Below are 17,816 nucleotides of genomic sequence, written 5' to 3'. Positions count from 1 at the left end.
TGTCACTTCTTATATCCAGTATGTTTAGAAACCAGATAAATGAGAATTGTATTTAAAATTAAATTGAATGGGTTTAGAGTACCAACTAGGTACTCCTCATTTTAGAAGTTTCAGTTTACGAACTTTGGGCCATTTGTTTTGCCTGTTAACAGGTAACTCTTGGTTATTGTCTCGTTCTTGACTGAATTCTAAGATATCAAACAGTTGAAACGTTGTACAGTGTAGACGCTGAAGGACCTAGAGTAAAGGAGCGTCTGAGTGATGTGGACATTTCTTCTCTCCAGAGTATTAAAAGCAGTTCTTAATCTGGATCCCCCCTGCCTTTCTGGCCATACTTTCACCTGTCTGCTCTGCCTCTTCCCCGCTAGATGTAGATAGGCTCCCCCGAGGGCTCCTCCACGCCTCACCACATTCCCTACTACAGTTGGCTACTCTATTTTCCAGACATTCTCTGTATTTTCCTTCCTCTCATGGTCCTCCTGTCCTTTTCTACCTGGTGAAATGCTTCTCATCCTTCAGTATACAACTCACATGGCCCCATCCTCAGGCCCACTTCAACATTCCTTCCTATGTTTTCCAAAGCATTTCGTACATAACATCCTTCACACAGTTTAAGAAGTGTTCATTACTGGTCTAACTGATAGAATTTACCAATAAGCTAAGTTTTTCTCAAATTTTAATATATATCAGAATCTCTTGGATGTAAAAAATTAGACCCCTCAGAAAGTCTGAATCAGTAGATTTGGGGTTGAGTCTGGGAATCTGCCTTTTTTTTGTCTTTACAAGTGTATTTGTTAATTCTGATACAGGTTGTGCGAGGACTATACTTTGAGAAACCAGGGCCCAAGTGGTGAATGATTTCCTTCAGGGCAAGGACTGTGACTTAACTTTTGTATTCTCAGGGCCTGTCATGTATTGTAGATGGTGCTAAAGGAATGTTCCTGAAGTGGGGAAGGCCTTTCAGCGTGTAATGTTTGAGTGGAGACCCAAGTTCTTGGCAGAGCCTAAAGAGAGCTTTTTTTTTTTTTTTTTTTTGGCGGTACGCGGGCCTCTCACTGTTGTGGCCTCTCCCGTTGCGGAGCACAGGCTCCGGACGCGCAGGCTCAGCGGCCATGGCTCACGGGCCCAGCCGCTCCGCGGCATGTGGGATCTTCCCGGACCGGCTCGCAAACCTATGTCCCCTGCATCGGCAGGCGGACTCAACCACTGCGCCACCAGGGAAGCCCCTAAAGAGAGCTTTTAATAATGGTGTAAGAAATAGCATAAGACAACATTTCTCAAGTTCTTCCCAAAACACTTCTGCTAGGACTTGCTTTGTGGGAAGAGGATCTAGGGGAGTCAGATACTTTTGGAAAATGCTGCCTATTGGATCTGCACCCTCCACCCTTCTCAAGTCATACTGAAATATTCAAGCTTCTGAGAAAATTCTGCAGCAAAGAAACCCTTTTAATCCCGGATATTTCGACCACTAACTAAGCGTTTCCCCCTTACCCTCTTTTCTCAGATAATACCTTTTCATATCTTGCAGAATTAAGTGTTCTAGGTATTCTCTTTGGGAACTGCTCACAGCAAAAGTAGAACCGCAGGAATTGGCAGTTTTTGCAGGGGCATGGCCTCTACTTACCTAGAATTGGGCAGTCCATGTTGGGAAATAATAAGAAAAGAGATAAAGGAATTGGGGAATGTTGAGGGAAAGACATTTTTTCATAGTAGACTCTAGATTTTTATTTTTATAATTGCTCTAAATTGTCATGTTCAGTTGTAAGTATTAAAATGTCTGAATAGGGAGAAGTAATTCTAGGTGTAGTATAGACTACAGCAGACAGCTTTGAGAACAGAAGACTTGAATTCAGGTAATGTTTGTTGAAATGCAAAAGAAGGTATTAAGTAGATGAAGGATCTGTAGGGTCTGGTTACTAATCAAATCTGGGAAAAAAGATCTGGACATGTCAATTCAAAGTTCTGATTTACCTGCATACTTTCTGCATATATGTTTAGTCTACTAAGGTGAAAAAAACACACTATGTTATTGACAACTGAAAAGATATACAATAGCAGGGAATAGTTCCTATAAGTTTTTGGAATTTGATTTTGCTTATTTTTTGTTTGCATTTTATATTTTCTAGTAGTAGGGTAACATAATAATATGGTTTACCATCTATCTAGAAAGAGTCTATATAGAAATAATTAAATTGAAATTATAGGCAAAAAGATTATTGCATACGTTTTTCCTGGAAAAATTAGATTCTCCTCTTTAAGTAAAGGGAGAGCTGCAGGACAAATGGTCAACTCTGAGTGATTCATTTTGACAGGCTTTTTTATCAGAAACTACTTAGTGCTAACAAAGCAGATACATCTTTATATTGTAACACATTTAATTTAGACAATGTGGAAGTTCTTTCATATTACAGCATAATGTAAAGCAGGTTTATTAGGCCATGAGAGTCATAGAATATTTAAACTTCATGTAAAATATAAAACCTAACTTTATCACTAATTTATGCAAGAGGGCTTAAAATAACTATCAAGGAGGCTTTATTATAAGATTAATTTTTTTTTTAAATAAACTAATTCCATGGAACATTTTGTAGTGCTCCCTTGGTAATGTTCATACCCAGTGAGCAGAGAAGGTGCCTTTAAGTTTGGAGAGTTAGGACTCTGCCACTGAGTCTATTTCTTGAAAATATAAAGTAGTACGATTAGATGATAGAAATGAATATCAATCAGAAAGCCAAGTGAAAACAGATATTTCAGATATTCAGATAGGGCCTTAATACTTCTTCCTTTTTATTGTCTTTCCAGACAAATGACCATGGAAATTGACTCTCAGCAGGATGGAAGTATACCAGATTCTGTGGCAGAGAGCGAATCTGCTCACATGCAGATGCAGACTGGTCAAAATTCAATCCCCACTTTAGCTCAGGTAAACTTAATGTAGGCAACAGGCAGGCACCAATGAAAATTAGCCTGTATGGGAATGAGAATTGTGTGCAGATTCTATTTTCTTGCAGTTGGTCTTAAGTTTCCCCTATTCCCCGGTTATCAGCCATTCTTACTGATTTGACTTGGAAGAGAAGATATGTGTTTGAATTACTTTTGCATTGTAACAGACACTATGTAAAGGAAAAACAAAATCCCCTCCATAGTATGTATGTAATCCTAGTATCCATAGTATGTAATCCTCAATTTATTATTCGAGAAGTTCAGTAATTCCACATTGAATTCAATTCAGTAGTTTTATATTCTTAGCTATAAAGATGGCAGAAATCTTGCCACTTGTCCAGTGTATATTTGGTTTAATCTTTACTTTCTTTTTAGTTAGGTCTTAAACTTTGAATTAGTTTCATTTAGAGACCACTGATATGAGTTAGTGTTTGTTTTTCAGCTCTTATTTTTGGATATCTATAAAAGTATGTAGTAAAAACAATCACATTTATTTAGTTCATCAAATACTTACTGAATCCTTCCTGTATCTAGGCACTATTCTAGATGTGTGGGGTATGTATTTCCTGGCCTTGACATCTCACGGTTTAGTGGGATAGAGGTGTTTGAGGGGTAATTCTCGCTGTGTAAGAAGTATTGTGGGGAGGGAGGAAGATGCAAGAGGGAAGAGATATGGGGATATATGTATTCATAGAGCTGATTCACTTTGTTATACAGCAGAAACTTACACAACATTGTAAAGCAATTATACTCCAATAAAGATGTTAAAAAAAAAAAAAAAAGAAGAAGTACTGTGAGATGTTACATAGGAATGATTGAGGCATGCAGCGGGGGAGCAGCCGGTTGACCAGGAGTGCTTTGTAGAGGATTTTACTTTTGAGCTGGACACAAAGCGTGAGTAGAGGGTGACGGGTGGAGGAGAGGGAAGCGTATTCTAGGCCAGGGAAGAATGTACAAAGGCAGAGGATGGGGGTGGGAGCTGCAGCGTTGAGGCCAAGTGGAGCCGCGTGTCTGGCCTGGGAAGTTGAGCTGGTCAGGGTAAGCAGAGGGTGGTAAACATTTGGGAGCATGGACCATCCTGTGTTCTAAATGTTCCTGAGACATTTTCCAGTGTTCACTGTGTTTAAGACACCAGCGACTGTGTGTGGGTTGGATGGGGACCTCAGCGAGCTGGGAGCGGGTTGGGGGGTTGGGGGGTGGACATCATTTGAGTGGCATCATGGTGATGTGGGGTGCGAGCAGTGGAGAGACTCCTGCAGTATCTTGAAGGGAGAATAGAAACGACCGGATGGCTGCCTGGAGAGCCCTCGGGAGCGCCAGGCACCTCCTGGGTTGTCTCCGGCCAGACTGGCTCCTGTGAGGCCTCTATTTTCCCAAGACACCCACGCACCCAGCCTGCTTTTCTTTCCTCTTTCAAGTTCCCGACACCCACTTGCTCCCTGGGGTTTTCTCCTCACAAGTGCTTTGTGGAGCTACATCTCCATGGCAACACCCTTCTTTGTTACCCCGGAAAACAGGCATTCAGACCTTTGCTATTTTTTAAGAAAGCAGCCTTTTTCTTATTAAAAAAATGCATGTTCATTGTACAAAATTGATAAAATGTGTATTATTAGAAGAAAATTAAAGCTAACTATAGTCTTAACATCCAGAAATTTAATTGTTGTTAGCATTTTGGTGTTTATCCTTTAGTCTTTTTGTCTGTGAAAATAGAAGAGAATGCACATATATCTTTTGGTGAATTGGGGGTGTTCTAGAGTTTTTATAACTATGATTTTTGGTCTATAATTCTGCCCTTTTGCTGAAGTGGTAGTTGAAAGCAAATCTTCCTTCTGCCGCCACTTCTCTCCCTTTAGGTACTGGTTTCCTGTCCTCCACACATGCAGTTTCCTCCGGCCTTCTGGGCCTGCACAGTCAAAACAACAGATCTCCATTGTCTAACAGTGATAGTTGGCAGTTCTGAGGACCTTCAGCCTGGGTGACACCCAGCCCTGTGAGCCTCAGTCAGAAGTTGCTAAAGAGGTCAAGTAATATGAAGTCCAAAAAATAACCTTGGATTTATGAGGTTTTGGAATTGAATAGGTCCAGTGAACAGAAACCTAGCTTTAGTAGGTTAGAGAATAAATAAGAGGGAGAGGAAATTGGAAGTATAGATTCTTCAAGAAGTTTTTCTGTGAAATAATAGATAAAGATGGGTCTGTGAAACAAAGGAGTGAGAACTGGGGTGTGAGAAAGCTGGGAGTGTTAAATAAAATAGAAGGGGGGAATAGAGGCTTGTGAGAAGGCTGAATCACAGAACTAGAAAAAGGCTGTGGTTTACATTTACAATGTTTATTACTTCCTTAAAAACCTCAAATATATCAAATGTGGATAGTCATTAAATCTGGATAGCGAGTTCATAGACCTGCTATGTTATTCTGTTTTCTCTATATTTAAAATAGTTGATCAAAAAATAAATTATGGTTTTTGTCTTTCACATACTAGGAATGTTAAGAGATTAAGAAGAAATCTGTATGCTGAGTCATTGATTCTTTTGGTTAACTAAGAGTTATCCTCCATGGATATGAGGCCATAAATCCTCTATGGATCATGATATTTTGCAGAATTAGGACACAGTTCTTAGCAGTCAGAATTTTCTGAACGTAATTATTAGTTTAGATTCTTGTGATGCCTGAAGCAGTTTATTTATGAGTATTCATTATTATTATGCAGTATTATATAATAGAAGGATTAGAAAATCAAACTGAAATTTTATTAAGCCTATAATGTATGCTAAAAGTGACTGACTCTTCTGAATAATTCGCAATGTCATTGTATGTACTTGCCACTTACTTCATTTAAACTAGAGGACTGTGAATTCTCAGATGTTTTAGACTTAAGTTCAGGTTTGTATAAAGAGGAATTTATAACAGTTACTTTCCTTTTTACATGGTCTAATTATCATTAAGTAGTGTCCGAACGAAGGGTGTAACCAGAAGGTTCAGGGTGTAACCAGAAGGTTCAGCGGGTTTGATCCTTTGCCTCTGGTCATTTGATAGTGGTAGTTTTGAGTATCCTGGCCTTTCCAGAGCTTCTGTTAATCAAGTTAACACTGAAAATTGTCCCAGTTACGAAGATCTGAAAACTTGAGCTTGTTCTTGGCCCTCACACCTCTGCTCTGCTGACTGATTGAGGGAGGCTGGAGTTCTCAGTTTTCAGTTTTTCTGTTTTATAACTTCCCAGATATCAGTGGAGCCTTTCGCTTCTAACTGTATCCAATAGTGAATAGAAGTCACGTGGTGACAGTGTCAAAGGGCTAGAGGCTGGAGTGGCAGATCATCGAGGTTGAGTACTGTGACTTGGATTTCTTCTTGCCTGAGTTAGTTTTTAAAGTAGATTTGTTTGTTTGTTTGTTTAATTGAAGCTGGAATCTTGTCTGGTAAGTGTGTGTTGATACATATATAAGACTAGATTCTACCCCCATCCCCACCCTTCCCCCCTGGAAAAACTCTTGGTGGTAAATGGAAGAGTCTATTTTATATAACCAAGCCAGGAGGAAACCCTTTCCTAAAGCTAAAACGGTGAAAAGCAAAATTACTGTATATACAGGTAGTTTTTAAAATAATACAGCCTTTGGAAATAATATAATCCTTAAATGGGTAATGGGAAGTTATCATTTCTTTTGTGATGAAAGATTTCAAACATATACAAGAGTAGAATAATTCTCCCGCATATATATGTAGAAACTTAAAAATTACTAAGATTTGGTAGCACTTGCTTCATTTATCTTCTTTTTTTTCTTTTTGTCGAAGAATTTTAAGCAGCTCTGCAGATCTCAAACATCACGTCATGTCATTCCTACTTTCTTCTGGGTATGCAGCTCTTAAGAGGTTACGGACATTTTCCTATATAACCAAATGTCATGATCATACCTAACAAAATCGAGCATAATTCCTTGGTATAATATGCAGTCCATGCTCGCATTTCCCCATTCATCTCACAAATGTGTAATCTATTCTGAAGGCAACAGTGGTAGCACCTTGAACTTTTCTTGTTCCACGTCTCTTGGGAATTAATAATGCTGCCATGAAACTCAGGGTGAGCGCGGTAATCCAGATGGAACCTCAGGAGACGATGTGCTATCTGGAGCTTCATGCCTTATAGCTGCTGATGCAGCCTGTGGCCTGAGTATGACACCTCGAGTTGGAAAGATAAATAACCCTATTTTGTAAATGGCCAATTCTCGAAGTTTCAGCACAGATAGGAAAGGAAAGGTGAAAGGAGCAGAATCACAGGGGTCATAGAGCTGGAAGGAAACTCGAGATATCAGGGTCAGCGTAGTGCTTCGAGAGAGTTAGTTCTAATATAAAATTTAACCTTTCCGAGAACCTCTGTATTTTTGGAAACAAGGAGACTCTGTGGAGCAGAGGAAGCCACTAGGGAATGTTGTTCAGAGATTATACTCTGCTAACCTCCTTTCTTTTTTTTTTTTTTTTGCGGTACGCGGGCCTCTCACTGTTGTGGCCTCTCCCGTTGCGGAGCACAGGCTCCGGACGCGCAGCCTCAGCGGCCATGGCTCAGGGGCCCAGCAGCTCTGCGGCACGTGGGATCTTCGCAAACCGCGGCACGAACCCGCGTCCCCTGCATCGGCAGGCGGACTCTCAACCACTGCGCCACCAGGGGAGCCCTAACCTCCTTTCTTATCCTCTCTGCTGTAAATGCAAACAGTACGTAAAGAAGCATCTTAGAAGAAAGCAGGCCTGGCGTGCAGTGAGGGATTGGAGTAGGAATGATTTAACAAGGGATAGGTTTCAGTGTATGACTTGTGTGTTTTCTGTTTCAAACTGGTGGAAAATTGGAATGGCATTTCTCATTATTTTGGCCAGCTGTGCCAAAAATCCATGTTCTTGGTCCTAAGTAGGACCAGGAAGAATATGGATGGCTATCGAAAAAAAAAACAAGCAACATACAAGCAACATTTGCTATTGATAATTGGTCAGCAACATCATATTTGTATATTAAAGTTGGTCTGTATCATGTTAGGTTGATTTGGTATACTTACTGTCGGCTGAGTACATCTAGTTCAAGCTCAGTGTTTTGTCCTGGTTCTTTATTGGCTGCATTGGACCTTCATTGCTGCGCGCGGGCTTTCTCTAGTTGTGGTGTGTGGGGGCTACTCTTCGTTGCGGTGCTCGGGCTTCTCACTGTGGTGGCTTCTGTTGTGGAGCGCGGGCTCTAGGCGCATGGGCTTCAGTAGTTGCGGCACGCGGCCTCAGTAGCTGCGGCTCGTGGGCTCTGGAGCACAGGCCTAGCAGTTGTGGCACACAGGCTTAGTTGCTCCATGGCATGTGGGATCTCCCCGGACAAGGGATTGAACCCGTGTCCCCCGCATTGGCAGGCAGATTCTTAACCACTACGCCACCAGGGAAGTCCAAGCTCAGTGTTTAATTGAATCTTGTTTTTTAAACCTCAATATGCTGATTCCTTGACTTGAGGGGCTCTTAACTGAAAGAGAAGAAGTTCCTCTTAAGATTTTGAAATAAAAATTTTCATTTTATTGTTGACTTTCTATTGCTTCTTAATTTTATGTATTCCTTCCCCTGGTTATTTTTAATTGCCCTAATTAAAATTTTTTGAACATAACATTTGTATTCACTTAGAATTAGTTCTAAAAATTAACAAAAGTTAGGAGGAAAAAAATAGAACAGTGAATTTTTTTCAGTAAATGCTAAATCTTTGTTGTTGCTTAGTCAGCTAATGCAAGAAAATATACTGCTTTGAAATGTAACTCATTCTTGAAGGTAATTCAAGGTTAAAGGGATATAAGTAAAAATAATTTGTGAACTGTTAATATTAGTCACCATTTTATTCAATTTGAATAAGAATTTGTTATATAATCTGTACTCATATTTTGATAACTTTGTGTATAATAGCTAACAGATTTCTTTAAAGGTTGGCTTTTGGCTTTAGAATATACTCTGTGTTTTCATCCCAGTGTGTTAAATGATACTTTTCTTTGAATGAAAATCGGTGTTTCAAAGGTAATTTCAGTAGGTATAAAGCAGTCAAAGTCAAATTTCAGAAAAAGGTTTTGTTTTTATACACCTTATAATCAGAAAAAAAATGCGTACAAATCTGTTTTGGTGTTTGAGAGACTGTTAGAGATTTTCTGTCATTTGTAATGATTTTCTATGAGATTTGGGTACTTTTTGTTTGATGTTCAAGTCTTCCTTCTTAGTTTTAGTAACAGGTAGTTTGTCGCTAGTGGTAATGGCAAAATAACTGAGAATAAACAGTTATTCTCTTTATCCTTTTCTCTGACTTTTTTCTAGTTAAAGAGTAGGTTGGGGGGAGGAGATACAAGGGAGCTGTTGTTTAAGGGGTATAGTTTCAGATTTGCAGGATGAAAATGTTCTGGAGAACTGTTTCACAACAGTGTGAATATACTTACTACTGAAGGGTACACTTAAAAATGGTTAAGATGGTAAATTTTATATTATGTATTTTTTACCACAATAAAAAAAACAAGAGCTTCCCTGGTGGCACAGTGGTTGGGAGTCCGCCTGCCGATGCAGGGGACACGGGTTCGTGCCCCGGTCCGGGAAGATCCCACATGCCGCGGAGCGGCTAGGCCCGCACAAAATTATTTTCTTAATTTTTATACATAGTTTTAAGTAAATACTTATTAGACTGAATTCTTTGATTCTTTACCTAAAATAATTGAAATACTAATTTCATTGGTTGACCATTAAATGAGATGACTTATGTGAAGCCCAAACACCGTGCTTGACACAAAGTCCACGTGCAATAAACGTTTGCTTTATTCATTATAGTAACCTCATATGGTTAGAATAGTAGTGGCCAGGCTTTGAGATGAAGTGGCTTATGCTAGTTTAAAAATATATCGTATCAAGGGCTTCCCTGGTGGCGCATTGGTTGAGAGTCTGCCTGCCGATGCAGGGGACGCGGGTTCGTGCCCCGGTCTGGGAAGATCCCACATGCCGCGGAGCGGCTGGGCCCATGAGCCATGGCCGTTAAGCCTGCGCGTCCGGAGCCTGTGCTCCGCAACAGGAGAGGCCACGACAGTGAGAGGCCTGCGTACCGCAAAAAAAAAAAAAAAAAAAAAAAAATATCGTATCAGGACTTCCCTGGTGGCACAGTGGTTAAGAATCCGCCTGCCAGTGCAGGGGACATGGGTTCGAGTCCTGGTCCGGGAAGATCCCACATGCCGTGGAGCAACTAAGCCCGTGCGCCCCAGCTACTGAGCCTGTGCTCTAGAGCCCGCAAGCCACAACTACTGAGCCTGCGTGCCACAACTACTGAAGCCCTCGCGCCTAGAGCCCGTGCCGCACAATAAAAGCCACCGCGATGAGTCGCCCGCGCACCACAACTAGAGAAAGCCCGCGCGCAGCAACGAAGACCCAACACAGCCAAAAATAAATAAATTTATAAGAATATATTGTATGAAAAATTCATTCTAAAGTAATATAAATCTATTTATGCTTAAATAGGCCTCCAGTGGGTATAGAGAAGAAAAGCTGATATGTAGTTGTTTTATAAGCAAAGTTCTGATAAATTGGTATATTTTATTTTACTAAATTTTATTTATACTAAATTTTTGTACTTCGGATTTATTTTAGAAGTTTTAAAACGTTGCAAGCATTCCTTCGCAACATTTTGGCTCTGAAAATCTAAACTAAAATTTATTACTAGATTTTTGATTTCATGGTGAGACCAAGTTTCATTATACTGTTTTTTTAGGAGCTAAATTCTTAGACTTTTCTATTTATAAACTCTAATCTTTGGACTAAAACTGAAAAAGCTTAAGGATGCAATTTGGTCTGGCCATGTTTTGTCACTGATTCAGATTTTGGCTTCTACTTTCATGCAAATCCTTGATTCTTCTTTCTCCACCTTAATTTTGAGGAATATTTTAAAAAATATTTTAATCTTTCCAAATCAAAGGATTAATATCAATACATGTAAATTAAGCTCTACATTCTTGACCAAATTATTTAAATGAAATGTAACAATAATAAAAATAACAAGAGTGAGCGTTTATTGAATATTCAATATGTGCCAGACGCTGTTCCATGCTTTACACATATAGCTCAGCTCTCACAACAGCTCTGTAGAAAGGTACTGTTTTTTTTCATTCTCTTTTGCACTTGAGGAAACTAAGGTACAGAGAGGGTGAATAACTTGTCATAGGTCACACAGTTAATAAAAGGCAGAACCCAGGCACCTGGCTTTAGATTTCATTAAGCATTTCTATTACTTGTAATACGTAGGTACTCAGTGTTGAACCAGACCATTTCAGATAGCATTACCTGGGAAAATGCATAGTTAGCAAAGAGTAATCATAAATATATGCTACATCTAGCTACTGTATATATAATACTATATATATATGCACAGTACTATGCAGTAACTATTGTATGTATACATATATACTGTATACTGTTACTCCTTCATTATTTAGTGGCAGATAAGATAGTATCATATTTAGATCCCAACTCAGCTTCTGACCTTGGATATATGAAGAGCATAGAAAAGTTAAATTTTATCCATTTTGATGTATTAGTAACTGGTCCATATAAATCCTGGCACCAATAGCTAGTCTGTGTCTTGAGCAGTAATTCTGGGGCCAAGAGTACGGGAACGCCCAGAGCTTTAGAATTATGTCTTATAAACTGATGGGGAAGTCAGTCTCATTGCCTTTGGTAAAATCAATTTATTGAGTATCTTTCTGGCAATAAGTCAGTTAATTATCATATCCACCAAATGTGGGGCAATAGTTATTGCTATTTTTTATGTGTGAAAAAAAATACATAAAATCTGCAGTCTTAAGTTCAGGTGTACAGTTCAGTAGTGTTAGGCATATTCACATTGTTGTGAAACAGATCGCTAGAACTTCTTCATCTTGCAAATCTAAAACCCTATACCCATTAAATAGCAACTCCCTTTTTACTCCTCCCCTCAGCCCCTGGTAACCGCGATTCTACTTTCTGTTTCTATGATTTGACTATTCTTAGATCCCTCAGATAAGTGGAATCATCAATATTTGTCTTTTGTGACTGGCTTATTTCACTTAGCATAATGTCCTGAAGGTTCAGCTATACAGTATGTGATAGGAATTCCTTCGTCCTTTGCATGTATATACCACATTTTGTTTATTGTTACTATTTTTTAAGGTTGCTTTTGCTTAGTCAGTACTCTTTAGGACTTATACCAAGTGATTGGTAGAAGAATTAAGGTAGAATAATTCAAGTGAATTGCAGTTTTCTGCATAGACATTCCTGAGTTGATTTTGGTCAGAAATAGATTAATATGTAGTTTGGAGAATAAGTGGTTTTAGGCATTCATTCTGTAGCTGCTGACTTTTGGCACGTGCATTTCCTATTCATTACTAGAAATGATGTGTATCATTGTTAAGAGTCCAGTGTTTGCCCTTGTAAGACATCTGCTGGGTAAATGCCATTTTTGGCTCAGGATCTCACTGCAACTTACTTCACTATGTACATTTACTACTTTGTAATGCAATTGGCTAAAAAATTATGATCAGTTTTAGTTTCAGTCTTACGGAAACCAAGATATAAGATTGATTTTTAAACAACTAGAGCTAAAGGATTTTTGACTTCTATAAAGGTCATGTACGTGTTCATAGTCTTTATAAATACAAGTAAAACATCTAGTATTGGTTAGAATATAAAATGACGCTCCAAGTACTATAAATAGGAAATTATAAGGATTAGCTAGGGAAAAATTTCACTAGGACATTGTTTTTCAAAGCATAAGAACCCCTAATTTTGTCATCACTGATCATCACAGTGATCACCACTGCTTATTGGAACTATTATCAGACTATATAATTAAGAATGACTTGATTCCGACATTTGCTTTGCTTTCAAGAGGGGAATTTTTTTAAAGAGACATAATATTTGGCCATTTATAATTACAGTACCAGAAACAGAATCCACTTCTCCCTTTTTAAATTCAGGTTATAGATTTCAGATAGTATTTCTTCATGCCTTACACACAAAGGATTCAAAGATCATATTATAGTTCTAACAATTTTAACATAGTAAATATAAAAATATCCGTCTTACGTGGCCAACTCTGTTATCAGTGTTTTCAGTTGATATTCACAAGGTAAAATTTAACTCCATTGATTTTGGCAATTTGTTAGCTACACTGTTTTTAAAAAAAAAAGAAGAACCTCAATATGGGAAAGAAAAACACTAAAGACACTAAAATGATACCAATTCTACATTTTTCTTTTTGTGTTTGTCTTCACTTAGCACAAGTAAATACAACTTTTTTTTTAAAATGAAGTGTTTTGCATCTTCATTAAAGTGTTCACATTTAAAATATTATTTTCCTGTTTTCAGCCTTAAAATATTTGAAATATTCTTTAAATACTTCTTTTTTCCATAGAAGAAACAGACTGTTGAGAATCCTGTCTTAATACACAGAAATCAGTATAGTTTTCCAGCTTCTCACATAGAGTGTTAATTGGGTTTTCATTGTAGTCCTTGGAATTAAAATAGGTAATATATAGATCTGACTTTTCAGGCAGCAGAGTTGATAGCGAAGTCTGCTATACCATGAATTCACATTTTTTCATCCTTTATTAACTGTCTTAAATGCAGGCTCAGTGGCTCTGTGACATCATAAACCCCATCATAAGGGAACCTAGCTACAGATTGGAGCAAGTCCACTAGGTGCTAATCAAATGCTGTGTTACAACATTGTGAGGTTTTCCCAGTTATGTGTCATTATTAGAGTTTTTTAAATTGCAAAGCCAAGTAAGGCTGTCAATTGCATCATCTTAATTTATTTCTTCAGATTAACTATTGTCTATAGTGGGGTTTTCTGTAGATGTGGTGGCATCAGCACAATCTATGTTTCAGGCATCCTATAGAAGAGGATTATTCTTCAGGGGATCAGGAAGAAAAGGTAAACTATGTCTACTATGAGTTCATTATACTCACTTTTAGAGCCTCATAAAAAGAGGTATAAAAATTATGAAATATAAAATACATCCATTTTATGTGCTTGTTTTTTGAGCAGTTGCCTGCTTGGTTGTTGGAATGTGATGAATATAGATCTTCCCATGGCTTCCTTTCCCACTTTTCTTTATACAGTAGGTATACCTTAAGTAGCTTCCTTCCACCCTCCCGCCACCTCATCAGTTACCCTTCTTTGTTTTTCTTTTGAGAATTTAGCACCACCCCAAATTATGTTTTTGTCTCTTCATCTGTTTTCTGTCTCCTGATTGAGGAGAGCAGACTTTTCGTGTTCACTGCTATATCCCTGCTGTGTAGACTGGTCCACAAGGCAGGCTTCCAATAAACATTTGTTAAGTGAACAAAAGAATGAGTTAATTCATAAGTATGACTTGTTTCTGTGAGATTTACTTCTTAAAAAGTTTTGGAATGAGTATATGATGTTTATAAGAAAGATCTGTTTCGACGTGAAGTATGCATATTTTAGTTCAAGTGAACTAAAATTTGTGTCTCTATCAGTAGTGTCCTTTAGGAGAGACTTAATTCCCTTCTCTTTCCAGAGCTTCTTTAGAATTCTATTTGCACATTGTGAATAAAGTATAGTAGTCTTTATAGGTTGCTTTTTGTCAGTGTATCTCACATCTTTATTTCCTGAGCTCTAACCCAAGCATCAGTCCCATGATTCTCCTTGCCCACTAAACATTTGCAACTGGTTTCCTCCCATTGCTTTCACCCTAGCCTGCCTAAAACTGAATCTGCCACCTTGCACAAAAACAAAAAGATGCTTCTTTATTTACCCATTTTTGGCTTTGAGGCCACCATGCATATTCTTGAATCATTGCCTGAGTTCCTTCTGTGCCATCTGTGGACCACATCCTACTTCAAGGGCGCCCTGTATTTACTTGTGGCTCATGTGATCAATAGAATAATAATAATGATAAGATGTTAAAGGTAGGGAGCCACATGAATTTTTTCCTATGAATGATGCTGTTTATCCTGTTAACTCTACCAGTACAGTTAGTTACAAGCTTAATGCTAGTCACAGATCAGTTTTGGCAAAACCAGTAAGAATGTAGAATGCCTGACAGGTTCTCTAGATCTAAGAGTGTTGTTGTTGTTTTTTAAGGATACATTGGAATTGTGACTCTAGGGTATGTCACTTGTGCTGCTTCTCAGCCTCTATTTCAACAGTTTAACTAAAGAGTTGTCTCATGAGCTTTTTGTACTACCCAGAGTTCAGACATAAGAGTTTTCACTGTAGTTACAGATTTGTATAACTCATCTCCAGAATTCTAGGAATACAGTTTTGTACTAGTGGGTACAGCTCCCTTTCTACAGCAGGTTTTCTTCTCACTAAGCCTTTTTGACAGAGCGTTGTTTAATAATTTGAAGTCCTGAAAATTACACCCGAAAGACAATTAGAGCAACTTAAAGCATGATTTATACTTATCAAAACCCCATAAATCTTTCTTGAGTTGTTCTTCAATTCTTCAAAATATCTAATTTCTTTGAAGCTGGTCATTTCCCCATGAAAGTGAATGTGGCACTGTCTGCCATCTCAAGCCACAGGTCCAGTCTGCAGGAATACTAGTAATACTCTTGGATATAATGTATATTCTGTTTTGCTCAATCTCTGCGATACGAATGCTCTATCAGCGTTACTATATACGGTGGTTTTGGCTGTGCTGCTGTGGTGGAGCTGAAATTGCCGCCTGCTTCAGCACTCTGCGCTCTGAGCTGTGAGCAGGGCTTACCTAGGGGCTGCGTGAGGATAGAGCAGTAGTTTTCAAAATGTGGTACAGGGAGGCCTGGAGGAGACTCCAAGGACCCAGTATTTTCCAAATAACTCCCACATGGTGTTACACAATCATGCCTGGAGGTTTGGGATGACAAACCTATTTTCATGGTAATACTAAGATTTATTTTCTTTTTTTCTCTGTATTGGCATTTGCCCTGATGGTGCAAAAACAGTTGGGGGGTAAAACTGTTGGCACCTTAGCACGATCAAGTCAGTGGCAGTGGTGCCGAACTGTCATTGTGGTCTTCACTACATTAACTTGCAGTTTTTAAAAAAAATGTCAGTTTCACTTAAGACTGTCCCTGATGAATCAGCAGACATTACCAGTTGTATTAAATCCTGACCCTCGAGTACATGTTGTTTTAATATTCTGTGCTGTGGAAGTGGGACATTCACTGAAAGCATTTCTGCTGCGTACTGAAGACCAATGGTGATCTTGAGAAAAAAACACTTGAGTTATTGAATGAGAGGCAAGAAGAACTAGCTGCATTCCCCCACCCCCCCAAACAGAACATCATTTTTCTTGAAATAATGGCAAATAGCCAAACTGTGACTGTTCAGACTTGAGTATTTGAAAAACATTTTCTCAAAAGAAAATGAGAGGATGAATCTAGAGACTGTCATACAGAGTGAAGTAAGTCAGAAAGAGAAAAACAAATATCGTATATTAACGCATGTATGTGGAACCTAGAAAAATGGTACAGATGAACCGGTTTGCAGGGCAGAAACAGAGACACAGGTGTAGAAAACAAACATATGGACACCGAGGGGGGAAAGTGGCAGGGGGTGAGGCGGGAGGGGGGTGGTGTGATGAATTGGGCGATTGGGAATGACATGTATACACTGATGTGTATAGAATGGATAACTAATAAGAACCTGCTGTATAAAAAAATAAATAAAATGAAATTCAAAAATTCAAAAAAAAATGAAGTAAGCTTGTCACGTCAAGGAAAACAATTAACAGTATTTATTGCCAATGATGCAATTCAGGCTTTTAAGCAGCAGTTTTGAATTTTGGAAAATCTCCATCTGCCATTTTGAGCTTGATAGCTTCCCAGTATTTATAGTTTTCTGAAGAAGTTGATGTTGATTTTAATGAATATGATTTTCTGATAGTGTCTCATGAAATGTGTCAGCATTTGGGAGATCTACTTAACTCAGTGAGCCAGTATTTTCCAAATAACTACCACATAACGTTACAAAATCATGCCTGGCTAAAGAGTATAAGATAGATCAATGTATAAGTATAAGGTAGATGAATGGATTTTAACGTAACTAAGTTTTCAGATTCCACATGGCCACTAACCTTTAAGAAACAACCACTTGCTGAATTTTGGTGTAGTATCAAAGAAGAATACCCACATTTCTCTGAAAAAGCCATTGAAATACTCCTCCTTTTCTATTTATACATGTGTAAGAGGCATATTTTATTCACATACCAATTAAAATAACATATTGCAACAGATTCAGTGCAGAAATAGGTATGAAAATCCAGCTGTTTTAAGTTAAACCAGACATTAAAAGAATTTGTAAAAATGTAAAACATTGACACTCTTGTCATTAATTATTTTGTCTTGGAAAGTAGTCTTCATAAAATGTTATTTATGTTAGCATGTAATGGCATTATTGTTATTTTTAAGTGAGTTACTAAGTATTTTAAACATTTCTCAGTTTTAATTTCTAACGTGGTAAATATCAGTACATATAACCAACAGTGGGCTGAGCTGGCTTGTGAGAGACGATTGTGTACATCTTTTTCCAGCTTTGTGTTCAGTGTCCCCATTGGTAGCTCGAAATCTGCCATAGTAGGAGTATTGAAATTACAGAAATCTGCAAAAGTTACCCATAGCATTCTCCCTTCCCAGGAGCTGCTTGTGCGTTTACAGCATCCTGCTGGATATAAATCACATAAACAAAAGTTATTTGAGGTCATCAGTAATTTTTAAGAGTGGAAAGGTGTCCTGAGACTAAAAAGTTTGAGAATTGGTCATTTGGCAAAGGAGTACCCTTTGGCAGTTGGTTCACAAAGAGATGGATCCTTTTTTATAATTCATGCAGGGAACATTTGTAGAGTAAATCTAGTGGTTTTT

At 38.3% G+C, this 17,816-nt stretch overlaps 1 protein-coding gene across 22 annotated transcripts in view; it reads left to right on the top strand.

Moving 5' to 3' along the window:
* Positions 1–17,816, top strand: part of CREM (cAMP responsive element modulator) — a 92,079-nt gene that overhangs the window by 14,915 nt on the left and 59,348 nt on the right. For 19 of the 22 annotated variants that reach the window (XM_082843665.1, XM_082843656.1, XM_082843653.1 and 16 more), the window contains exon 3: positions 2,803–2,923. In XM_082843665.1, the coding sequence (XP_082699791.1) occupies positions 2,803–2,923 (121 nt within the window). Of the gene's footprint in view, positions 1–2,802; positions 2,924–13,312; positions 13,879–17,816 lie in introns of those variants that run through there. The other 3 variants (XM_082843663.1, XM_082843662.1, XM_082843664.1) reach the window with 3 other exon arrangements.

Source organism: Leucopleurus acutus (genome assembly GCF_964270905.1).
Source record: "Leucopleurus acutus genome assembly, chromosome: 1".
Lineage (NCBI taxonomy): Eukaryota > Metazoa > Chordata > Mammalia > Artiodactyla > Delphinidae > Leucopleurus > Leucopleurus acutus.
The sequence above is the reverse complement of the archived record's forward strand: the minus strand, read 5'-3'. Positions and strand labels throughout refer to the sequence as shown.